The sequence below is a fragment of the Bos indicus x Bos taurus genome, chromosome 14, assembly GCF_003369695.1.
Source record: "Bos indicus x Bos taurus breed Angus x Brahman F1 hybrid chromosome 14, Bos_hybrid_MaternalHap_v2.0, whole genome shotgun sequence".
Taxonomy (NCBI): domain Eukaryota; kingdom Metazoa; phylum Chordata; class Mammalia; order Artiodactyla; family Bovidae; genus Bos; species Bos indicus x Bos taurus.
In genome coordinates, this window is record NC_040089.1 from 70,746,313 (window position 1) to 70,773,381 (window position 27,069).

A 27,069-nucleotide genomic window follows, 5' to 3' on the forward strand; every position below is an offset into this window, starting at 1 on the left:
CTTCCGAGAAGGTGCATTATCGATCAAACAAGGTTAAAAATCTAAGTATGGGATGATTCCTCTCTTCCTGAGGCTCACAGGTCAGTGGGAAAATAGTCACTTAATAATCACAACACAACTGGATGAGATGTACGGCAGAGGCACGTGAAGAACATCACATCCCCTGAAAGAACAGTGAAGCAGGGAGGGGGGCTCCCATGGGAAGAGGAGGAAAGGAACGTGGAGGCAGAGAACCAATGCTAAGAGTTCAGCGCTTAGCCAGCGTGGTACCATTCACTCTTGATTAACAGTCTACATTAAATAATAAACAATTACTTAAGGCAGATCTTCAGAATGAGATACCTATTATAAATAAATGCAGACTTCCTAGTAAAATAGAACAATTCATACTTTCTTCTAAAATTAAACTAAATTTTACACCAAAGATTTTGAAAGCATTTTAACTCTGAAGACTTACATGCTTATTAGCAGACTTTTTTTTTTTAAGCAGACATTTAAAATTCAGTAACCTGTGCTCTGAAACTTACCTTCAGAGCAAAACCACATCCCACATAAGTAACAAAACGTTTTTCTTGAGCTGGCACTGGCAGCAAAACAGAGACAGACTTCTGTGCCTGGGATGAAAATGACACTGCTGAGTGTGACCGCACACAGTTTTTACGAGGCCCAAGTTATAACCCAAAGAAAGCATAGAATAAACACCACACGCTCAGGGAATGGGGAGTTTAGCACTTGTCCAAATACTCTTGATTAGAAACCCCCTCAAGTAAAAACAGTTGCTTCATAAAGAGAGCTTACAAGTTATTCAGGTTGTGGCACTAAGGTAAAATGCAGAAAATCACTTACTTTAAAGAAAATAAGCCAGTAAAGACCTGTTCCTACAGTGATGATAAAGAAAACATTGGCCAGATCACCAGCATAGTAAACCAAGAATTTCGCAACTGTCTGCAATTTAAAAAGAGAATCAGAGCTGTTATAGACTCAATCCATTTATACTACTTTAATAACATATTATTATTAATAACATTATTATCAACCCGGTTTCTCAAGCTTGAAGTCTTATTTCATGTATCCATGGATCAGTCAGAAGGACTGACTGCAGCCACTTCCTAGATACCTTTTGATCCATTTCCAATAACTTCTATCTTATTCAACCCTTCTCATCTTTCACCAACTAAGAACTTTAGAACCGCTTTCTAATTTTCTTCAAGTTTGGAGTCCTTCTCCCCAACGTACCCTCCATACTACCATCAGAATTGGCTTTCTAAAATGTAAATTGGACCGTGTCACTCTCTTTCTTAAAAATGTACAGTGATGCCTCATTAAAATGTAAATTCCTGATCCACAAGGTCCTTTACAACCTAGGCCAAAATTAAATTTTAGCCTCATCTGTCAGTTCCAACAACTTGTTCAATAATTAACCACTCCATACATTAATCCCAAATGTTTTGGGAATGAAATGAGTATTATTTCAACAGATATTCTTCTCTTCTTCTCTCTGGCAAACTCTCTGGAGCTCTGAGGGCAGAGACCATGTCTCCCTTTGCCCAGTATCACATCCCCCAGCGCCTCATAGAGCCTCTGGCACTCAGACAGCAGGCCATCAGTGACTATTTGTGGAATGCAAAGACTGCTGCTGCTGTTCAGCTGCTACGTTGTGTCTGACTTTTTGCAACCCCGTGAACTGCAGCATGCCAGGCTTCCCTGTCCTTCACTATCTCCAAGAGTTTGTTCAGACTCAGATACAGCACAGATAACCCAGATTAACTTCACTTCTTTTGGATGCCTTTCTTGACTCCCCGAACAGGAAATCAAGCCCCCTCCTCTGATTTCTAGGCACACTAGCTCTGGAGACAAACCAGTTTACTGTGTTGCCTTTCTCGTGTTCTTAATCAGCTAAATGGAAATACCACCTATTACTTTGATATGGTAAAAATTAAATGAATAGGAAATGTATTTAATCTCTACAATTTCAGCAAGTATAAAATGGGAATGATCATGATACCTAACTTCATAGAGCTATTGTGAGGACTAAATGAATTACACGTGTCAAGGTTAAAAAAGTATCTGGCTTATAGTAACACTCAATAAAAGACAGATGAAAATAAAAACAAGAACAAATGTAAAAACAATTAAATGAGAAGTGAAACCATAAAGTTAATAGAATAAAATATGGGAGAATATCTTTTTGATCTTGACATAGGGGAGGATATCTTAAACAAGATCCTAAAAGCACACACCATAATATGAAAACCTATTCAGATTTGACAGTATTAAAATCAAGAGTTTCTACTAAACAAAGTAACATATAGATAAAATAACAGATGGATTTACCCTTGGAGAAGAAACTTCAATGTCAAAAACCAAAAGAAGATTTACATTTAGAAAATACAAAAAAAAAATAAAATAAAATAAAATATAAAAAACTTGTTTAAATAAACAAGAAAAATTGGAAACAGTAGAAAAATGAGCAAGTGGTATAAATAAGAAGTTCGCAGAAGGGGAAGCCCAAATGATTAATAAAGTATATGAAGAGTAATCAAAGAAATGGAAATTAAATCAAGAATGACATATCCCACCAGATTGGCAAAAAATGGGAAAGGGTGGGAAAACAGCAAGTGCTGGTGAGGATGTGAGGAAACAAGACCACTGCTGGAGGGTGCAGACTGGCCCCAGCCGTGGTGCGCACTGGAGGGAAAACAAGGGCACATTTCCCACTCATGTGTATCTCCTGGTCATATACCCAGAGCAGCTCAGGCAACTTTTTACTCATCCGCTAGCTGTGTCTTATTAGAAGGATATAAAATAGTCAAAAGAGAAAAATAGACTTTAAAAAGCCCTGTGATTATACCTGTAAATCAATCATGGGACTCCCAATACGTCTCTTCCAACCTGCTGTCTTCAAAAGAGATGATAAAACAGCTAGTCCACCCAATACACCTAAAGCAATCTAAAGTAAAAAAAAAAATGGGGATTTATGTAATTTCATAATGCAATTTCATCAGTGTTCAAAGATACTGTAAATAAAAAGTAACAAAGTACTCAAAAACAGGCTCAAAAATTAGAAGGTACACTAAAAGGACATGGGCGCCAAACTGAAGAAACTCCCAATGGACAAATCTGGGACAATTTGAGCAAGAAAATAGAAGGTAATGAATTAAAATTACTAGAATAAATAAATATTCATGAGCCCATACTGATTTAATCATAAATGAATAAATAAATCCACATGGACAAAGGGAGAATTCCTTTTTACAGAATTCTAATAAATATAGAAGAAATGATGGAAAAACACAACCACCACCAGATATCACAGTAATATTGTTTATTGGCCAAGAATTATCAATGGATGCTAAAATTAGAGGGCAAAGGAATAATAAGGAGCAAGAGATTTGCATAATCTCAAGTATCTCCCCACAAGATACTTATTAATTATAAGTGGAAAAATACAATGGAGAACTCTGCAGATACCATCTTAGCCAAACGATCAAAGTTGACATCAATGTTAATAAGATACGTGTGTGCTAAGTAGCTTCGGTCGTGTCTGACTCTTGGCAATCCTATGGACCGTAACATACCAGACTTCTCTGTCCATGGGATTCTCTAGGCAAGAATACTGGAGTGAGTTGCCCTGTCCTCTTCCAGGGGATCTTCCTGACCCAGGGATCAAACCCAGGTCTCTTATCTCTCCTGCATTGGCAGGAGGGTCTTTACCACTAGCGCCACCTGGAAAGTCCGTTAATAAGATATACTGACACCAAGTATCTTCTGATATGACTCACTGAGAAGGGTATAACATCACTTTCACGGTATGTATGCTAAAACTACATTTAATCATGGGAAAATACCAGATAAAACCAACTGAAGGACAAAATACCAGTGTTAGGGTCAGTCATGAGACAAAGAATGACTGACGACCTGTCACAGACCTAAGGAGACTAAGGAGACACACGATGGTTGGGTTCTGAAACAGAAAAGGATAGTGAAAAAAATCTGTAAAATCCAAACAGCATTTACATTAGTTAATTTGCTATTGTTTAGTCACTAAATAGCGTCCAACTCTTCGCGACCCCATGGACTGAAGCCCGCCAGGCTCCTCTGTCCGTGGGATTTCCCAGGTAAGAATACTAGAGTGGGTTGTCATTACCTTTTCCAAAGGATCTTCCCAACCCAGGAATCGAACCTGCATTGGCAGGTGGGTTCTTTACCACTGAGCCGCCAGGAAAGCCTAGATTAGTTAACAGGACTACATCAACATTAATTTCCTGATTATGACCACTGTACTACAGTATGCAGCCTGGCGTGCTGCCGTCCACGGGGTCACAAAGAGATACGACTACTGACGGAACAACAACTACAGTTATGTAAGATGTTAATGGTAAGGGAGACTTGGTGAGGGATATATGCCAAATCTCTTTATTTTAACAACTTTCCTGAACATGTAAAAAAAATTTGTTTTAATTAAAAAATATAATGTAAGTATTTTGACAGGTTAAAAGAAACTCACATCTGTCTGGACATGTGCTTCTCCTTGATCCATTTCGTATGTGACTGAGAAAGAAACCTGATGTTTAAAAGAAAGCAAATTAGCCATACTGAAGTTATATGATACAAACCTATTTTTACTATAAAAATACATTCACAGCTGCATTTTACTAAAAATATCATACTTTTAAACTATCAGTATTACTAGAGTTGACCTTTACTTATACATAAATAAATACACTTTGGGGAATTACCCACACTACTTTAAATATCCATTTAGAACATATATTAAAGAAAGAGGGTTTCATTAGAAGGTAGATTAGGTTCATTAACAGCACTCAAGTCAAATTAATCATATTTCATTTTCTGATAGGTTTCTGTAACTGAGGCATGTGACCTATCTTGTGTATCAAGAGTTCAGCAACTGGTTAAACAATCACATAGGAAGAAGGCAGATTAATCAAAGGTGTAAACAAGAATCTTAGGGACACAATTATACAGAGACAGGAGAGAGAAGAATCATAAAGGATTAAGAGAAACAGTAGCATGAGGAATAGGAGAGGGAAGACACCTAAGTCTTACCAGGGTCACAGAACAGGGGCAAGGAGGAGGAGGTCACGAGTAGAGTCAACTGTTGTACAACTGACCCTTGAACAATATAGGGGTTAGGGGCATCAATTACGATGCAGTCAAAAATTCAGATAGAACTTTAGAGTTGGTCCTCCACATCCATGAATTGGACCAACTTTGCGGAGTGCTGCAGTACATATTTAGTTATTAAAAAAAAAAAAAAGTCCACATATAAGCAGAACCATGCAGTTCAAATCTGTGTTGTTCAAGGGTCAACTGTATAAGTGTAAAGTTAAAGAAATAAAGCCAGTGTATGTGGAATACCTTGCTGACTTCATGAAAGAGGTTTTCAAAGAAGCAAAATGGCAGGACCCAAACTGCAAATGATCAAAGAATAAATGGTTGGGAAATCAAGGAAAGACACATGATAGCAAGCTGAATTGCTGGCAGAGTTGACAGAAGATTTTATGGTTTGGTTGTGCTACTTTGTTTTTAAGACAGGGCAATCTGAAAGGCAAGGGAAAGGAACCAGCAGAGAAGCTGGCCGAATAAAAGGTTGGGGGCGAAACAGGAGAAAATACACATTAATATATTATAATAAAATATATAAAATTAAATAGAAGAAAATATCCTAAACAAGTAAGGGTTGAAAATTTGCTTAAGAAAGTGGGAAGGGTTCTTCATTCTTAGAAATAGGAACCGGAGTCAAGAAAGATAATGAAACAGAGATACTGAAGTATTAAAGAGGAAGTCTGAGGCAATTCATATTGGATGGTTTTGATCTGCTCAGAAAAACAGGAAGACAGGTTATTTGCAGAGATGGTAAGAGAGCAGAGATACAGCTGGATGCTCAAAATGAATGTAGAACTTTTACAATAGCTGTCATGAGAAATTAAGAAATGATGAAAACTGCATTCTATAATTAGAACAATTGAGGTGGGCTTCCTCATAACAAGAGAGTTATGATTCTCTCAACTTTTTTCCTATTGCTTATTTTCCAATTTGTCAAAACAGTTTAGATATATTTTTGACAAGAAAAATATTTAAAGAAAACACCCAGAAGTGTTTTATATTAAGATAAATACACTCTTAACTACCCAAAAATGACATTCCAGGAAAATTTAAACAAGGCAGTCTTTTGTTGTTACTAAGCATGCTCCTGGATTTTCTCTTCTCATTACACTGTATATAAATTCAGGCAATAGAAACGAATTTCAATATCAAATCAGGTAATAAAACTGAGGATGGGAAACCTTTCAGAGAAAAGTCATACCATGTGCCTACTTTTCGCTTTATGAAAGCCTGAATCCAACAGTAGCAGAGTAGAAGTACAAGCTCAACAGAGAGGCCAAAAACACTGGCTGAAGAACTAGAATATTAAAATTCAGAAAAGTAAAACAGTAGAAATTAAAAGCTTTAGTGAGTCTTGGAGGTAAGGAGTGTTCACCTTCCAACTGTCATGCTTCTGGGGAGACAGGGGATGAGGAAGAAGTCTAGAACGGTTAGCTCTGGTCCCGACCTCCATCCTCTCTTCTCTACCCCTCCTCAGGCAGGGGCGCTTCAATCGCCTGGCGAGGCAGAGCATGGCCTTTGCCAGGCTCCTTCTTTGGTACAGCCTGCTTTCAGTGTGTACATGGTCTCACTTCCACACACAGGCCCTTCCAGGCAGGGGAGGACTCGGGTTCTGGGGTTAAGTTTAACTGAGTTGGGAAACAGTCAGAAGACTGGTTGCAGGTCCGAACTGCATTCTCTATTTCACTTTAGTGCTACTAGTTACAGAGCTAAAAATTAGATTCTCTTTCTGCCTGTTTAAGTATGTCTCTATCAAGTGGGCAAGACTGGTGAGAAGAGAAACACACATGCCCTCTTAAGGTTTGAGTTCCTGGTTTAGTTAGGCAAGGAGACAAAGTCTTAACAGAAGCAAGGTGGCCAAAGAGAACGAGAGGAGATGCCATATGGCTCAGCATGTCCTGGCATCCAGAACAGGGAGGCCCAGCGGCTGGTGACACTATCCGCTGACAAACTTAATTCTTGCCTTTTTATATGCAGAATCCATAAGAACTCACCTCTTACCAGCATTAGTAAAAAATAACTGTCTTGACTATATAAAGTGCTATGTTTATTTAAAACTCTGAAAAGGACTAATAGTCTTTTGATCATAATGCAAACTCTCTCAGTTTTGCACTAACACATAGACAGGCAATGACCAAGAAGGAACTCACCTTCACAGACTGGCTGCTGGGATCTTTGATATCAATGTCATGGTAGGCAATGGTAATTAAGGGAGGGTAAATGTTTCCATTTTTTGTGTTGGGTACAAGGTGGATGCTGTTTAAAAGAAAATTCATTTTTAGTTAAAAATACACTGAGGCCCTTAAACATATATTTAACTTACTGTTTCTTCTGAATGTGATGTGAATAGTCTTGATGATCTCAGAACCAGCAGTTATTAAAAACTAGAGAAGGTTAAACATAAACTAATGGTACTAACACAGGATATCTGAAGTGGTCAAAACTTTATATTAAAATACACCCTCAAAAAACGCTTCTTGATCTAGGTCCTACAAAGCTTACAAATAAAATCAATGAAGTACTGTGTACCACTTTTGAGGACTTAAAGTACTGCCTAGAGAAAGGCAGATAATATCCTGATTTTGAAAAAAAGATGAATTCTTGGTGACTTCCCTGGTGGTCCAGTGGCTAAGATTCCACACACCCGACGCAGGGGCCAGGTTCAATCCCATCACCGAACTAGATCCCACATGCCGCAACTAATGATTCCACATGCCACAACTAAGATCCGGCACAGCCAAATAAATAAATAAAATAAAAATAAATATTAAAAAAAGATGAATTCTTAAAGATAACACGTCATATCTGGTACTATTTATGGCACATAATAGGGTACATTTTGCTGAATTCAATGCATTAGTAACATACCGTCTGTAAACTCGGAAATGAAAATGCCAGTACCAGCGGCCAACATGGTTTCATCAGTATGAAGTCAGACCTGACTAGTTTCAACTTCATTTTCACTGAGGAATCTACACTGGAAGATTGAGGAAATGCTAAAAACAGCACAGGTAGATTTCAGAAGGGTATAGATAGGACAAAGCTTCTGTACTGCCTACTTCGTGAAAGATTGTTGTGAAAATCAAAATGAAAAAACAATGAAAAAGTAATGTATGTTGAAACACCATAAAGATGATGGTGTGGGTTTCATCAGTGTATTCAAGGTGCACATCATAAGACACTGAAGTGGAAAAGCCACATAAGGTTAGAGATAGGAACCTCACAGCGGAGAAGGGCTGCATGGCACTACCCTAAGGCAGGGCCATCATCCAAGTATCCGAGGAAGAGCGAGGTGTTGATAACTAACAAGGGCCAACCTAGAGCAGTGGGTGCTAAAGGAGATGGAGCCATAGGAGGCCCACCTGCTGCAAAGATCTGACGCGCTCTAACACACCCGCGTCGGCCCGTGGATCTTCACTGCTCCCCACCTCTCAACTCATTCTAACTTGGCAAGTCTAGAGTGGGGCTTAGGATATGGATTTTGGCAAACTCTTGAAGCCCTTCTGAAGTAATTATCTCCTCTATTCAGATCAGATCAGATCAGTCGCTCAGTCGTGTCTGACTCTTTGCGACCCCATGAATCGCAGCACGCCAGGCCTCCCTGTCCATCACCAACTCCTGGAGTTCACTCAGACTCACGTCCATCGAGTCAGTGATGCCATCCAGCCATCTCATCCTCTGTCGTCCCCTTCTCCTCCCGCCCCCAATCCCTCCCAGCATCAGTCTTTTCCAATGAGTCAACTCTTCACATGAGGTGGCCAAAGTACTGGAGTTTCAGCTTTAGCATCATTCCTTCCAAAGAAATCCCAGGGCTGGTCTATCCCAATCTACACAGACATCTAAGAATACATTATGTATCATTCCAGGTCAGGTGTTCTTACTGTTTTCATCTGACAATTACAGGTCAACACTTTCACTATGACATTTTTCCATATACTCCAAGCCTCATTCAGTAAATTAGACATTTGTTTACCTCAGTGATATTTGGGTGGCGACTCTAATTAATCTTGGCTGGCTTCCTAAGTCATTTTCCCGTCCACTTAGTGTATCCACTAAGAAAATGCGCCGAGTCAGAAGCCACTTGCCAGAACTACTGTCTTTTATCAATAAAAAAAAAAAAAAAAAGATGGGTTTAAAAAATACTTTCATTTGTTCAAGATGGCACTCAAAGTGAAGATTACTGGACAAATTTAAAACATAAAATTAGTACACTTTGTTTTAATAAGATGGTTGCAAAAACAACTCCTGCTGTGAGAAATTCCTAGTAATAGCCTTCCCCAGCTGCACTTGATGTTTTCTGATTGTCTGGACTTTTCATCAGTTTGGAAGGATTTTCCCTGCAAATTACCTGAATAAACAGGATTTCATAAAATGAGAAACAACAAAAGAAATTAATTTGTCCAAAGAGCAGCTCAAGGATGGTTTGAAGAAGCCCTTATTTTATAGTTCTACTGTTTTTCTAGGATAAACTTTCAGGAATGATAAAATTTCTTAATAAAAAGCCTGATATGTTTAGTAAATAAGGCTTCCTTGGTGGTTTAGACAGTCAAGACTCTGCCTGCAATGCAGGAGACACAAATTTGATCCCTGGGTCAGGAAGATCCCCTGCAGAAGGGAAGGGCAACCCACTCCAGTATTCTTGCTTGGAGAATCCCATGGTGAGAGGAGCCTGGCGGGCTACAGTCCGTGGCATCGCCAACAGTTGGATACGACTGAGTGACTAAGCACACTGAGTAAATACACCAACACCCTTACAGTTTACCGTGGGGCGTGCTATATAAAACCTTACAATCAGGGACTTCCCTGGTGGTCCAGTGGCTAAGGCAAGACAGGGGGCCCAGGTTCGATCCGAGGTCACGGAACTTAGACCCCACATGCTGCAACTAAGGCCTGGCGCAGCTAAATAGATAAATATTTTAAAAAACAAACAAGCTTACCATCATAGTGAATCCATGACTTTTCTTATAATCTGTGGCTTATTAAGCTATGTTGGTTGACTTATTTATTGATTTCAGCTCAGAGAAAGAGTGGTGTGTATGGATGCCTTACCTTTGTTCACAAACATTTTCTTGTGCTGAAGATTTAAGTTTAACACAGGCACAGCCCAAATATATTGGTGCTGATTCTCATCAGTATATTCAAGGTACACATCATAAAACGTAGGAGTGGGAAAGTCAGTTAAGATCTTAGGGACAGGAATCTCACACTGAAAAATAAAATTAAAAATAAAAGTACCCAAATTGAAAGTTAGAAAGCATATTTATTATCTTTAAAAGACTTGTAATTGTAAAACAAAGTATCTTCCAATTATGGTGTTTATACATATTTTCATACGTCTTTTAAAACATGAATACTATGTATGATTCTTTTATAAGGGCCAAAATAACAGTAAAGAACCACCTGAATCTTGTCCAACAACCCAGCTGGAGAGGCTATACATTCATTCTCAACTGTAACTGTACAGCAATAAAAAGGTTTAAAAACTCCTATCCTGTGGGGTGAGGTCCCAACTCTTTCTCCTGGTAAACACTGTTTATGATTTGACTCCCCTTAATAGTGCCAGGTTTATCTCCCACTGCTTCCTCTTTGTCTCTGGTTCAGTCACACTAAGCTACTTATAGTCTCTAAATATGCTATGCTATTCTACATCTCTCTGACACTGCAAATGGTGTTCCTGCCTGGTATTCCCTTCCCCCCTGTGCTCCCTGTAAACTCATATTCATTCTGCAGGCTCAAGTGTCACGCACCGTGTAAAGCCTTTCTGAACTTCCCTAGGAACTGTTAAGGACCCTTCTTTGAACCAACACGGTTCCTTGTTCATATCTTTAGACCAACACATCACATTCTTTTCAATTCTTTGTCTATATAGCTGTTTTCTCTACTAGGCTGTGAACTCCCTGAGAGGCAACTGGGTTCCATGGAAAAACCACGGTTTTCAAGCCTAACAGAACATTTACTTGATGAAAGAATTTGAACAAATTACCTAATATTACTGAGCAACATTTCCTCATCCACAAAACACGAGTGTGTATTTTACAAAGCTATTTCATGGATCAGATGAGATAAAAATGATAAAATGCTGAGGACAGAGCAGTGGGATTTATCTGGCCCAAAGTAGATACACAACAGTTTTTTAAAGTAACACAAGTCATTTCTGATAATAAAAGCAAATTTAAGTTCATGATAGAAAATGTGGAAAATGTAGAAAAGAAAGAAAATAATCTGTAATCCCACCATCCAGAGATAACCACTGTTAAAAATGTTTCTTTTTCTCATCTGTTTTCCCCAATGGTGCTTTTTGTTGTTTTAACAAAGCTGGAATCACAGTTTTGTTCTGTGGTGTGTGTACATGCATTTTATCAAGAAGTATTTTTGTAGACTATTGAAGGTCTTTCAAATGTTTAACAGCTCATAATATTGCTTTGTCCCATACTGTAGTTTTAAAATGCATTACCAAAGGAAGGAAGGTCAGGGAGGGAGGGAGACAAGCATGGAGAGAAAAGGAAGCATTTTGCTACTGGAGGGAGGAGGGAGGAGGCAGTGATAACACTTTATTGTTTATTAAAAATGAAGTACTTCTACTTCATTCTAAAATGCTCAAAAGTAGAGATTATTTTTAAGACCTATATGCCAGAAGCAAATACACAATTATGATGTTTAAGACTCTATGGACGACAAGGTACTGTTTTCATGCTGATTTTATTAATAAAAATCATTCATAAATTATTCATTAGCCCACAATGCAGGAGTCCCAGGTTCGATCCTTGGGTCAGGAAGATCCCCTGGAGAAGGAAATGGCAACCCACTCTAGTACTCTTGCCTAGAAAATTCCATGCATGGAGGAGCCTGGTGGGCTACAGTCCATGGGGTTGCAAAGAGTCAGAAATGACTGATCGACTTCACTTTCGCTTTCTTTTTGCAAAAAATTACTAATTTCAAAAATTTAATAATTATTTCAATTATTGCTGATGTGAAAAATGAAGCCAAAATGTAGACTGCCTAAAATAGTTCCAACTTACACTTTGTTGATAAGTTGTTCCAAAGGAATAAGCAGCATTTAGTCTCATCTCTGTGTCTGGACAAAGCTACAGCAAAAGAACACAACTGATAAATAGCTCTCACGAATCTTTTCTTTGCTTATAGTCAAGGGTTCTCAAGACTTAACATGGATATATACTTTATATAATACTTATTTAATGTTATCAAGGGAGTAAAAAGTTAAGAGAGCATCTCTGTTATAACTTAAAGTACTTTTAAGAAATTCCAATTTAAAACAAAACAAGAAAAATCAACTCTAGCAAGCAAACTGATGCTCTATTCAAGCAATAATCTAGTTTTTTCCTCATCTTTGCCACAGTCAAAAATAAGACATGTTAGGGATTCTCTCTAGATTCATACTCTCTAGAGTATTGTCTACTATATACTCTATAGTATACATATTGTATATAGTAAATACATTGTATATATATTGTGTATATATTATATATAGTATATATATTGTATACTATATACTATATATGGAGAAGGCAATGGCACCCACTCCAGTACTCTTGCCTGGAAAATCCCATGGACGGAGGAGCCTGGTAGGCTACAGTCCATGAGGTCACTAAGAGTCGGACACGACTGAGCGACTTCACTTTCACTTTTCACTTTCATGCATTGGAGAAAGAAATGGCAACCCACTTCAGTGTTCTTGCCTGGAGAATCCCAGGGACGGGGGAGCCTGGTGGGCTGCCGTCTATGGTGTCACACAGAATCGGACACGACTGAAGTGACTTAGCATAGCATAGTATTCTAGAGTATAGTAAATTCTCTCTAGAATCATACTCACCTGTAAAATCCCTCCTTCTAAAGTTTGCCACTTGAGAAAATTTCCTCTCACATCATAGGAAGCAGCAACAAACTTCAGTTTTGTACTCTGCTTAAAGAAAAACAAGAATAAAATAATGTCACATACTCTGAAAGTCTATGAATATATATAATGGTCTATAAAAACTTAGAGAGTTCAGACTTTCAGAGTATATATAATAGTCTATACAATTATGTAAAGTTTAAAAATAAAAATTAAAAGAAAAAAAAAGAATAAAAAAAATAAAATAAAATAAAAGCTCTGCTGGTACAGATAAAAAAAAAATAGTCTATACAAATTTTTTCATTGCCAAATGATCTTTTCTTTTTCTAGAGACCAAATATTGAATTCATCAATCATTACTTTGAGGAAAAATTAATCAGTGTATCTCTCTGATTAAACACACTTAATATAAATGGACTGGGTTTTTGCACAAAAACTATTACTTCAGAATTGAGAGGCAGTGACAGATAACTTCTTTTCAAACCTGTTAAATGAGTGTGTGTGTGTGTGAATGGAGGATGAATAGAGGAGGAAATAATCTATTCTTTCATTCTGCTCCAGCTAAGTCACTTCAGTCGTGTCCGACTCTGTGCGATCCCATGGACTGCAGCCTACCAGGCTTCTCCGTCCATGGGACTCTCCAGGCAAGAACACTGGAGTGGGCCGCCATTTCCTTCTCCAAAGCATGAAAGTGGAAAGTGAAAGTGAAGTCTTTCAGTCGTGCCTGACTCTTAGCGACCCCATGGACTGCAGCCTACCAGGCTTCTCCATCCATGGGATTTTCTGGGCAACAGTACTGGAGTGGGGTGCCATTGCCTTCTCCCATTCTTTCATTCTAGAAGGTCAAAAAAATGAAGGTAAGAATTTGGACCTGTGACATGCTGAGGAAACACATAGAATCCCACTCAATCTTTGGCAGCCGTTATGAAAAATGTGGAGATATAGGACAGAGGAGGCTTTGTGTTTGGTGATGAAACCCTTCCCAACCCACAAGTACTTCTTGCTGCCGTAACACAAAATCCAGAGGTATCCACACAACTCAAGTAAGAAAACTAAACTCTATATTGTTAGATTTAGTTTAGTCACTAAAATTTTTTAAATCTATCAAGAATTATGTCTAGTAATATTCTTGTTATCTTTCAAAATTATAAATCAAAATGTAGTTAACCTTCAATAATATAGAGATTTGTACCTGGTTTTCCCCTTTAAAACTGAAATTTGTAGGAAGAGGTGTAGTACTAAGTATTTGAGGTGCTAATCCTAGCTGGTCTCCATAGAACAGCCATGGAAGATTCTGTCTCCTATAAACAATCACAATTGTTTTAATAATGGGGGAACGGTCTTAGTACATATTTGTGAAAGTAACTGCACTGAATTCGGTCACAGTGACAGTTCATCAGTTAGAATAACCTTACCAAAAGGAGACAGAATGAACAGTGCCCAGTGCAGCAGTATTTTCAAAGATAAACTGAAACAATCCACATGCATCAAAAGTAGAGGAGTCATAATAGTTCATGTTCATTACACACATATTTCCGAGAGCTTGGCAAGATGTTAGATTGCCATACACCTACAGGAAAACAATGACAAAGAAATATATGGGCTTTAATATCCTAAACAAAAGTTGATACAAAAATTATGCTTAGTTTTAATTTAATTATGCTTAGAATTTGAATTCTGCAAATTCTTTTTTTGGATATTCTTTTGCTTTTAATACTTTTCCTTTAATTAAAGTAGAAAAGAACTTTCCATATGGCAGGTTAATAATTTATAAGTTTTACCTGAAATTTTAGGTGAAAATATAAAGACAAGCAACTGAACGAAGAAGAACCAACTAAAAACTTACAGCGTGACATTTAAAAAAACTAATACATGAAATAATTATATTTGAAAGAATAATCGGATCCTAATATTAGAATAGAAATCTAAGCTATTTTTATTTTATCTATTTTATATCTATTGCATATAAATCTAATCTATTTTAAGTAATTTGTTTTATGAACAACAAAATCTGTTGAGTTTGACCCTCAAACTTCTTTCTCAATTTTCTCTTTAAGGAAAAGACCACTTCATTTTTACAGTTATTCAAATAAAACATCATCACAGTAATCTTTCTCTCCCTTCTCATATTCAACTCATGACTAAATCTTGTTGGCTCAATTTTAAACGTATATATCCAGAAGCTTAACACTTCTTTCATTTCCATGGAACCACCCTTGTCCAAAGGTCCATTTTCTCTCACTTGGATTACTCTAATAACCTCCTAATTGGTCCCCCTGCTTGTCTTTGCCCTAACAAAGCCTACTTTCCATGTTAGAATGATCTTTTTCAAAACCTGAGGCCAACCACTGTCTACCTTTGCACAAAATCCTCTACATCCCTTCCAGGAAACTCTAGGTCTCATAGTCACTCCCTTCATCCTTCAACTCATTTCTCCACCTTCCCTGCTCACTGCTCTGGCCACTTAGGTCTCCCTCCTGTTTCTTTAGCATGAACATGCCAGAGAGCCCCTGCTTTGGGACCTCTGCACTTGCTGTGGTCTCTGCTTAGAATTCTCTTCCCCTAGGTATTTTCATGGCTCACTTCCACTTCCAAGTCTTTGCTCAAATATCATACTCTCAGAGATGCCTGTCCTGACCACCCTCCATAAGTTAGGACCACCTTCTACTCTCTATGTTCTTTATCCCGATTTGTTTGTCTTTATAGCACTTGGCATCACCTGACAATTACTTACAATTCCACACAGGATTTTTCTCTGTCTTTTCCTAAAATAGATAACTTAAAAGGTTTCAGAACAGGGCATGGCATACAGTAAGTCATCAACAAACATTTACTAAATGATAGTACGAATCAGTTTCCCCTAACATTCAATTTCAGCTTAGTAAGTTTGGACATATTTAATTTATGAGTAATAAGTGTGAAATGAATAACATATTCTTTATTAGTCTCTTTCAGTCCACTTAGAAAGGGTTTTAATAGAATATGACCAAGGAGATATATCTACTTAGAAAAGTTTTATTAACTGGGGAAAAAAAAATGGTACCACAGTTTCTTTGAAATGAAATAAAAACTACTTTCTAGAAATTCAAACATACCCAGCAAGCAGCTGCTGATGACTGCAAATACTTTGCAAACCATTCTGAAGTGAAAGATATGCCCTATAAACAAAAAGATGAATTTTAGTTTTACGTTTAAATAGAAATTCCTTAACCCTACACACTTAGGAAGACATTACTGTGCACACTGCTGAGTGGGAAGTAACTAATATTACTTTCCCAGCGTTATCAGAAAAATAGACTCTAATAAGAATAAAAGAATTAATTCCAACCAATATCAGTAATTACAAGTAGGACTGAATTACAAAATCACATCGCTCAGACAAAAGATACAAGGAAATAAAGTATGTTTATAATAATAATAATAACAACTATTATGCCCATTTCACTAAAATGAAAATCAAAGTACAAAAGAATAAAAGAAAAATTAGATCTTGACTTAGATTTGGTTAATATTTGGTGATTTAGGATTATATTACACTGTATTAAATTGCAAGTAATAGAAATATTTGTGAATGATTTCTAAGCAACAGGAGATTGGGGATACACAGAGAAATTAACATTTAAAATCTCCACAGTGGTGATTCTCAAACAATGATGAATATCAGAATCAACTGTGTAATTTCCTGAAAACAGAAAATGCCTGGCTTCATTCTAAAGCAAATGAATCAGAATCTCTAGAATGAGACCAAGGCACGCATGTCCTCTGAAAACTGCAGATACAGGTCTCCCTCTAGTTAAGAACCACTGCTGTAAAGCTCATCTGCATATCCTGCTAAAAAACGAGACACAGAGAAACACCATCCGTAGTAAATTCTCTGAACATGGACAAAGGTGATAAAACCAAATTATATGAAATATGGCACCATAACTGTCCAAGAAATCTAAAATAAAATTATTATGAGTCACTATTTTCATCTCTTCAATAAGCAAAAATTCTCATTTTGTAAGAAAAAAACATATGTGTAGAACGTTGGCTAACACACACAAGAAACCTAGTAAAAATGGAAAGTATCGACAACAGTACTGGCCAATGCAAAATGAAGCCACAGACAAATGCCAGGGACAAAGCTGCGTGATTCTTTATGAAACAATATCCACATACTTTAACCCAGGAATTTAAAAACACTTAGGACATGTGCCTTAAGTCAATAATCTCTCCAAAAGGAAAAACACATCTATGTGCATAAAATGGTTGACAGCAATATTATTAACAAAAAACCTAAATATTCAATAGACATACAATTACATGAATTTCAATGCATAAACTAGAGTATTATGTGACAATTTAAAATTATAATTATTGGTTGGGCCTGGAACATGGTATAGAGAAACCAAGGTAGTGCCTGAAGATTGAAGGAGACATGTTAAAATAACACAGAAGCTATACCAAAGGGAAGTCCAAATTTGGGACAATTTGAGCTTTGAAAATTTGGCCACTGCTGAGCAAATCTGGAAAGCTCAGCAGTGGCCACAGGACTGGAAAAGGTCAGTTTTCATTCCAATCCCAAGGAAAGGCAATGCCAAAGAATGCTCAAACTACCACACAAATGCACTCATCTCACAGGCTAGCAAAGTAATACTCAAAAATTCTCCAAGCCAGGGTTCAACAGTACATGAGCCATGAACTTCCAGATGTTCAAGCTGGATTTAGAAAAGGCAGACGAACTAGAGATCAAATTGCCAATATCCACTGGATCACTGAAAAAGCAAGAAACTTTGACTGTGTAGATAACAACAAACTGTGAAAAATTTTTGAAGAGATGGGACTACCAGACCACCTGACCTGCCTCCTGAGAAATCGGTATGCAGGTCAAGAAGCAACAGTTAGAACCAGACATGGAACAACAGACTGGTTCCAAATAGGAAAAGGAGTACGTCAAGGCTGTATATTGTCACCCTGCTTATTTAACTTCTATGTGGAGTACATCATGAGAAACGCTGGGCTGGAGGAAGCACAAGCTGGAATCAATATTGCCAGGAGAAATATTAATAACCTCAAATATGCAGATGACACCACCCTTATGTAATAAAGCAAAGAACTAAAGAGCCTCTTGATGAAAGTCAAAGACAGTGAAGAAGTTGGCTTAAAATTCAACATTCAGAAAACGAAGATCATGGTATCCGGTCCTATCTCTTCATGGCAAATAGATGGGGAAACAATGGAATTGTTGGAAATAAAAGGAAATAAAAATGAAGTGACAGACTTTAATTTGTGGGCTCCAAAATCACTGTGGATGATGACTACAGCCATGAAATTAAGACACTTGCTCCTTGGAAGAAATGCTATGACCAACCTAGACAGCACATTACTTTGCCGACAAAGGACATCTACTCAAAGCTATGGTTTTTCCAGTAGTCATGTATGAATGTGAGAGTTGGACTATAAGGAAAGCTGAGTGCCGAAGAATTGATGCTTTTGAGCTGTGGTGCTGGAGAAGACTCTTGATAGTCCCTTGGACCGCAAGGACATCAAACCAATCAATCCTAAAGGAAATCAGTCCCAAATATTCATTGGAAGGGCTGATGCTGAAGTGCAAGCTCCAATACTTTGGCCACCTGATGCAAAGAACTGACTCATTGGAAAAGACCCTGATGCTGAGAAAGATTGAAGGCAGGAGAAGGGGACGACAGAGGATGAGATGTTTGGATGGCATCACCGACTCAATGGACATGAATTTGAACAAGCTCTGGGAGTTGGTGATGGACAGGGAAGGCTGGCGTGCTGCAGTCCATGGGGTCGCAAAGAGTCGGCCACGACTGAGCAACTGAACTGAACCGAACTGAGCTTTAAAAAGAAGAATAACAGTGACAGTTCATAACATACTCATGATACCAGGGGTTTGCAGTAAAGCTAAAGAGAGAAAAAAGCACAGAGAGAAAAGAAAGCACTCTATAGAGGATTGCTAACTTAAAAATATAAAAAGGAACATAAAATTGTGAAACCATCTTGATATAACCAATTTAATAACTGATTCAGATAAGGTTCATCAATGACTGCTAAAAAGGATATGTATATAGTCTCACAGTAAAATCTCAGACTAACTTATTAGTCACAGCACCTTTACAAGGGGGAGGAATGGCAGACAGCACCATGCCCAGCCAGTCAAATTTAGCATCACCAATAACTGGATATCCTGACATTATGTGCTCCATGTTATGATACAATGGGCTATACACAGCACCAATGTCAGATTTTCCCAAAAAGATGTTTCACAGAGTCTAATCATAAGAAAAAAATGAGAAAAATGCAGACTCTGGGATGCTCTACAAGAAAGCTGGCCTTGACTCTGCAAGAGTCAATGACCGTAAAAGAAGAAAAAAAGAAAAAAAAAAAAGAATCCAAAAAGCAAAAGAGGATAAAGATCTCTGTTCTAAATTAAAGGAGACCAAAGAGATTTAATTTCAATGTGGGATCTTTTGCTGATCCTGGGTCCCTTTGCCAAAAAAAAAGTGGGCAGGGATAAAAGACTTGATTGAAACAAGTAGGCATATTTGGATATGAACAGTATATCAAATAATTCTATTAATCTTTTTAGGTGTGATACCAGAAAAATGCCATTTTCCTTAGGAGCTACAAAATATTTAGGAGTAAAATGTTACACAGCTACAACTTATTTTCAAGTGGTTCAGAAAAAAATATGAATGTATGTGTTTGTATGCATGTTTACATACACAGAAAGCAAATATGGCAAAACATTAATAATTGGTTAAACTAGTAAAAGATACATGCACAGTCATTGTTTTTTTTTTTTAACTTTTCTACAATAAAAATTTTTCAAAATTAAAGCTGGGAAGGCAAACCAAGATGTAAGCTCATTGTCTTTGGGGAAAGGGAATGTGAAGACACTGACTCAAATATTTGGAAATTCTTTATTGACTGTCTGATATATTACTATAGAGGATTGGCTATTTCTCTTAGAAATTACATAAAACAATAAGATAAACACAGAAATAGTTATAGATCTGAGTATGCATACGCATGCCCTTCCCAGGTGGTACAGTGGTAAAGAATCCGCCTGCCAATGTGGCAGACACAAGAGCAGTGGGTTCAATTCCTGGGTCAGGAAGATCCCCTGGAGTAAGAAATGGCAACCCAATCCAGTATTCTTGCTTGGAAAATTCCATGAACAGAGGAACCTGGTGGGCTTAAGCCCATGGGGTCTCAAAGAGTCAGACACGACTGAGCAACTGAGCACACACTCACACACACGTTTATACATAATGTGTGTAGATATCTTCTAGCTACGTCTGCTAATTAGGGCATACTAAGCATGGTAATCTTTGTTTCTAAATATTATCCTTAAGAGCTTTTTAGAGAAATAGCTGTTTCCAGGACCGAAGCAGGAAAAGTATAAGATGAGCCTGGAAATCTTGTGGTGCCAGACAGGAAATGCTCCAATAAAGATACAGTTATGTCCAAAAGACATAGGAACAAATTCGAAGGGCTTCTAATGGCCAAACCTATGACAATTTGGGAAACAATGAACTGAAGCTCATTTTAGTCCCAAATGAATTACCAAAGGAAGAAAAGCAGCAATATCCTTAACTAGTAGAACAAAAAAACTGAAGCATACTCACAAGCTCTCCATAACGTGCAGTTGAAATCATACGTAGAGGAAAATTCCCTGTGCTGCTCAAACACAATCCCCCTGTCTTCATAAATAAATAAGAAAAAAAAAAAAGTTTATGTAAGAATATCAGCAATTCAATTTTAAAATATATACATTATCAATGTAATTAGCCTTACTAAAATGTTAGGTTCTGAACATGCACAGGACTTGCTGGTATTAATGAACGCTGGTTCACATCGGACACACCTGTCAATACAACAAAAATTATTTTTAAAATGTTAATGAATTAGCTCTAATTTAATTGAGAGCTTGTCTTTCTAACTTAATAGATTAGAATAGATTCATTCAACTAAGCAATTACTTGCAATAAAGTAAACTTATCAAAAGTATACACTACTCTGTATTATAAGGCAAGGTATAAATAAAATCAATAATATATATAAATATAGTACCTAGAAAATACTAAGTAGATTGCAAATAAAATTTATTATTATATACTATATATTATTGGAGAAGGAAATGGCAACCCACTCCAGTACTCTTGCCTGGAAAATACCATGAACTGAGGAGCCTGGTAGGCTACAGTTCATGGGGTCACAAACAGTCGGACACGACTGAGCGACTTCACTTCACAATATATTATAGATTATGTACAAATTATATAACATCAATAATAAAACAAAAATAGCTAAAAATAGCTACCTTTTACTGAGCACTTACTCTATACTACTTAGCTAAAAACTTTAGGTATGTAAAGTATGTTTCTGAGCTGTGGTAACAGCCTATGAAGTGGATGGTATGTCCTGTTTCTGAAGATAAGAACACTGGCTTAACAAACAAAGGTCAAACAACCAGCAAGAGACAGAAACAAGATTTAAATCTTCTTTGCGACCCCACGGACTGTATAATCCATGGAATTCTCCAGGCCAGAATACTGGAGTGGGTGGCCTTTCCCTTCACCAGGGGATCATTCCAACCCAGGGATTGAACCCAGGTCCCCACAATGCAGGCAGATTCTCAACCAGCTAAGCCACCAAGGAAGCCCATTTAAATCCTGTTCTGTCTCATTCTTGGACCTCAGCTTCTTTACCTGTTAATGCCTACTTCTAGCCTAAGGAATATGATACAAAAGACACAAATTCTACATAAATATTAATGAAGACAGCACCCAGCATACTGCTTACCTGTTTCCTAAAGCATTTGCTACTGTAAAAGAGTTTTCACTTTCATCACAGAGCTCACAAGTTGCTTGAGACAACAATGTTCCATTAACATTTCTTTCCACTAAACAATTTAGAAACAATAAGATGTAATTCATAATCAATATATAAGCTTCTATACACTTAGTAAAACCCACTTGTAATTATTCCAATTCTCAAAACACCTTGTTAGAACAAAACATATGTCAACTCCTTACATAAAGTATTGAAAAGTGAAGGCTTCCCCATTCCCACATTAAAAAAAATAATAATACAGAAATTTCTAAATCATCATAATAAATTAATATAGTTTCCTTAAAAAATTTCTTTCCTCTTACCTGCATACTCCTGTTACACTGGCTTTGGGGAAACAAGTATTTTCACAGACTTCTGGTAAGTTTCTCAACTTAAGAGGACTTTTGGTGGTATGTATTATAAATTCACACACTCTATAATACTATAACTTCATTTTTAGATACCTAACCTACAGAGACACTTGACTATGTACATAAGAATATTCATCAAAACATTACTAATTAGAAAACAATCTAAATATTTAAAATAGCAAAAAGTTATAAAATACCACAGAGTGGATTAAAAAGAATGAGGTAGATCTAAATGGTATGATCTTAATCATACCATTAACTGAAAAGAGTATGCTAGAGAACAGTCTTTGCCTATGAAATAGCTACATAAAAAATACCAGTTATATTTCCTGTGGTTACAATGTATACATTAAAAACAGAAAAAAAAAAAAGAGTCTAGAAGGACACATTCTAGAATCTACTTCTCACCTAAAATATGGCCAGTGGGACAGTGGCATTTTCCTTCTGCAGTTAAACCACCAGGGCAAGAAATACAGTTCCAGCCATCTTCAGTAACACCTTTCTAAATTTAAAAAAAAAAAAAAAATTATTTCCCTTTTCTTAATTAATGTTCTCCTTAATTGATCACATGGGTTTAAAAAGTCATAATAGGGTAAAATTTGTAGGCAATATGTAAATAAATTATATACATATGAGCTACATAAAAATTTCCTGGAAAGACAATTTGTGCTTATATTCAAACATTAAGCTATATATTATAACTATGTACAGACTACTATTAACTACTAAGAACTAAAGGCAATAGTTCTTTGTGATTTTCAATTCAAATGAGCTTTTATTACCATGATTAATGGTAATAAATTATTTTATTAATTATTTTATTAATTTATTATTTTATTTAATAATAAATTATTTTCAATTTACCAAGATAAAATGCAACAAAATTCAACAGTATTGAATCAACAAATAGGTAATTAATAGTTTAGCCTTACCTGTTCTAAAATAATTATTCTAATTTTTAAAAATTCAAATAATTAGCTTTTAGCAATTAAGTTATGACCCAAAATAGATGAATCTTATGGTAGATAAACATACTTAAAGTTGTTTAAATTGAGATCTTTTTTAATCCACTAATAATTTGTACTAGTAAAGATTTGATAAAATATGACATCATCCAAAACTGGACTTACATGATTTAGAAAAAAAACCTGGGGTAAAAATATAGTAATTTTATTACAAACATGGATATAAACAAAATAAATAGAAAACAATGGTAGTAACAAAACAATGACACAAATTATGCTAAGTTTTGGTTGAAAAGAATGGATATATCAAGAAATGCCCCTGTATTTGTTAATACATTTATACATATAGGACTATTTAAAAATTATGATAGCTTAGCTGTGTGTGTCAGAGAAGGCAATGGCACCCCACTCCAGTACTGTTGCCTGGAAAAGCCCATGGACGGAGGAGCCTGGTGGGCTGCAGTCCATGGGGTCGCGAAGAGTCGGACACAACTGAGCAACTTCACTTTCACTTTTTCACTTTCATGCATTGGAGAAGGAAATGGCAACCCACTCCAGTATTGCCTGGAGAATCCCAGGGACAGGGGAGCCTGGTGGGCTGCCGTCTATGGGGTCGCACAGAGTCGGACACGACTGAAGTGACTTAGCAGCAGCAGCAGCAGCAGCAGTTGCGTGTGTGTGCGTGCTTCGTCATATCTGATTCTTTATGATTCAATGGACTGTAGTCCGCCAGGCTCCTCCATCCATGGGATTTTCCAGGCAACAATACTGGAGAGGGTTTCCATTTCTTACTCCAGGGGATCCTCCCAACCCAGGGACAGAAACTGCATCTCCTGTGTCTCCTGTATTGTAGGTGGATTCTTTACCACTTGAGCCATCAGGGAAGCCCCACAAGCTTAGTGACATCACTGAAAAATTAGTCTGCTTTGGCACCATTTCATATTAGTAGTTTTGCTCATCATAATTCAGCTAGGGTTAATATTTCTAAAAACATCAAGTATGAAAATGATCATCAAACCTATAAGTACTAGTCATAAACCAGGACAAATGGGTAAATACTAAATTCCCAAATTAAATTTTTTTAAATACAATAATGAGAAGAGGTAATACTGCATTTTGAAAAAAAGAGAAGAAATATTACTATGAAAGTTAGAACTGCCACACTAAGACTCTTAATTATTCAAAATGATTGGAAGATACATTTCTGTTAATCAAGAATCATATATAGTAACTATTGATACATTAATTTTCCAAAAATTATGATATAATGAAATGATTAATAAAACAGCATCAAATATTTAATTTAGTGATGAAATTGGCATTTGATGAACTTATCACTCAGCTATCATTATGAACATGAATCATTACGTAAAACTGTTGACATAGTAAGTCTAAGACACTGAACTTACTCTATATATCATTCATTCATCTATTTCCCTTTATAAAGTAGTTTCTCTATGAAATAGAAATAAACAAATTATCATGGCTTTTTTTTTTAATTTCAGATTTTAAAAATACCTTTCTATTTTCTCCAAGTATAGAAAATTTCACTGATTTCCCAAGATTTACTCTAGTAAAAACAAAGCTGGCTTAGTAATTTTAAAATCTGTGGGAAAATATATGAGTACAGCATTAAATTACAGTTTAAAAAATAATGATATTTGCTATTTTTTACAGTAAGATTTTCTAAAAAAATAAATACTCCATACCATGTGTTCTGGGCACTTTTTACAAGTAATATCAGATCCTCCATTATTAGAAATCATCTGAAATCCTGGTAGACACACACATGAAGTTCCTAAAAAGAAGAGCCAATTTTTACCTTGATAAATGAAATTCCAAGATAGAAAAATTTTAATAACTCTTAAGATCTTGAGAAGCAGCAGCTAAGAGCAAGACAGTGGAGTCAGTACTGCCTGGGTTCTAATCTTGATTCTGCTGCTTAGTTTTGTGACCCTGAACAAGGAACTGTTCTTTGCCTTGGCTTCTAATTAGGAACAGTACGTACCTTGTGGGGTTAATATGAGTACTAAATTAGTCATTATTAGCGTATAAAAAGTGTTATATTTACATCTTACAATGTGTCTGGCATACAGTAGGTATTGTGTTTGCTGTAATTTTAAGTGCAAGCATAAATAAATTATTAAATTATAAATATTAAACTAATAACCAAACTACTGACTAACCGCTATGGGAGATTTTACATGTCTATTTCACCCAACCATACACATATACTTACTGAATTCAAATTCTGTCAACACAAAATCTTATTAGGAAAGTTATCTTGATTCAAATAAATCACTGTTTTCCTCTGGAAAGATTAAAACAAACTGTATAAGATAGTGAATATTCAACTTGCTGGCTAGGTAAGGACAGCATTCTCTAAGAAGGCATTAAGTGGATACTTAATAGGAATCCATGTAGTAGAATGCTTATGATAACAGGGTGCATGACTATGAACCTTACATTTTATAGAATGAGTCTGGGAAATGCTTTCTTCTTACTTCCTCACCTGAGAAGCCTGACTTGTCCTACACAATGACTTAAAGACAAATCAAATTTCAAGATGGAAGAAAGTTAATACCATGGGTGACCAAATTGAGATTAAAAACATCCTAGACTTTAGAATATGGGCAAAGTCTTATCCTGAGCAGTTTCAAAGGACAACTAGGACCAATGATGAACATCTCAAGAAAAAAAAAAGTTTAATATAAAGAGACTTTGGAGGGAATTAGTAATATTCAGCAATGAAAGGGCTAAGTCCTAAGGAAATCTATACTATTATGGATATTTTGTATAGTGGAAATACAGAGATCGAGAAAGAGGGCAAAGAGATATAGGAGTTCTTCCTGTCTCCAATTTACAGGACAAAGAAGACTTGACCTCATCTGGACTTTCATTTTTTAATCCATAAATTGAGAAGGCTGGACCATAAATGGTTAAGGTCCCTTCCAGCTCTATATTTCTAGATTTGAGAAGATTTTTAAAAAAAACTACCGAAGTTTACAAGCGCTAATTTGCATTCCTTCCCAAACAGGTCTTGTCACCTGCTCTTAGCACCTCAGACCGTCGTGGTTGTTGTTCAGTCGCTCAGTCGTGTCCGACTCTCTACGACCCCAAAGATTACTTCTTTTCGCTTTCTTAGTCAGCTTTCCACGGGCCTCCCTAAAGGCCTCCTGATGAGAAGGAGGGGACTGGAGCCAAGAAATTCATTACGAGGCCTCGCGGGTGGCTGACTCAAGGTTTCCCCAACCTCCTTCGTTGTGTGTTTAAGCCTCAATCCTCCAAGGAGACCCTCCTCTCAGGCGTTGGCAGTTAACCTTTCTGAAACATTCTTTCCGCAGGGGCGGGGGATGTTTCAGCGACGCCGGGATCAAGGCGGGACCGCTCCTTTGGCCAGGGCCCGTCCCGAGACGTCTCACCTCGGGCATCCTGCCTCTGATTGGAACCACACGCCACACAGGAGAGCGCCGAGATATCGAAGTACTGGTTGTGGCCGCACGTCTCCGGCTGCCGGAAAGGGAAAAAGAAGGTCTGAGCTTCTGAGACGCGAGGGAGGACCAGCAAGAGGAACAGAGTCACACTCGCAGACGACAGGGTGGACCTAGCGGCCATCGCAACCACAGCCCCGCGGCCTCCCGTCGCCATGGTGCAGACGCCAGCGGCCAGGCCGTCTCCCTCGGCCCGTCAGCCTCAGCGGCGACTCTGCAGAGCTGATTGGATCGCGGCGCCCCGGTGTTCCGGAAATGTCGGCCTGCTTCGCCTGGTTGCTAGGTTACGAAAAGCCGCGGGAATCTGGCGATCTGGGAAAGGATGGGATCGGTTCACTTCAGTTCTGTCGCTCGGTCGTGTCCGACTCTTTGCCATCCCATGGACTGCATCACACCAGGCCTCGCTGTCCATCACCAAC

General features: G+C 37.3%; 1 protein-coding gene across 6 annotated transcripts in view; it reads right to left on the reverse strand.

Annotated features, from left to right (window-relative positions):
* The window catches only part of TMEM67 (transmembrane protein 67), a 46,016-nt gene extending 19,169 nt beyond the window's left edge, over positions 1-26,847 (reverse strand). For 2 of the 6 annotated variants that reach the window (XM_027561556.1, XM_027561553.1), the window contains exons 1-18: positions 26,582-26,846; positions 24,869-24,957; positions 22,603-22,696; positions 21,794-21,893; positions 20,786-20,855; positions 20,617-20,691; positions 16,075-16,137; positions 14,395-14,549; positions 14,172-14,280; positions 12,959-13,048; positions 12,147-12,212; positions 10,177-10,333; positions 9,101-9,224; positions 7,278-7,383; positions 4,508-4,564; positions 2,852-2,950; positions 847-945; positions 528-614 (exon numbers count right to left, since the gene is read on the reverse strand). In XM_027561556.1, the coding sequence (XP_027417357.1) occupies positions 528-614; positions 847-945; positions 2,852-2,950; positions 4,508-4,564; positions 7,278-7,383; positions 9,101-9,224; positions 10,177-10,333; positions 12,147-12,212; positions 12,959-13,048; positions 14,172-14,280; positions 14,395-14,549; positions 16,075-16,137; positions 20,617-20,691; positions 20,786-20,855; positions 21,794-21,893; positions 22,603-22,696; positions 24,869-24,957; positions 26,582-26,807 (1,866 nt within the window). In that variant the 5' untranslated portion in view covers positions 26,808-26,846. Of the gene's footprint in view, positions 1-527; positions 615-846; positions 946-2,851; positions 2,951-4,507; positions 4,565-7,277; positions 7,384-9,100; positions 9,225-10,176; positions 10,334-12,146; positions 12,213-12,958; positions 13,049-14,171; positions 14,281-14,394; positions 14,550-16,074; positions 16,138-20,616; positions 20,692-20,785; positions 20,856-21,793; positions 21,894-22,602; positions 22,697-24,868; positions 24,958-26,581 lie in introns of all 6 variants that reach the window. The other 4 variants (XM_027561555.1, XM_027561557.1, XM_027561558.1 and 1 more) reach the window with 4 other exon arrangements.
* Between the last annotated feature and the right edge of the window lie 222 nt (positions 26,848-27,069).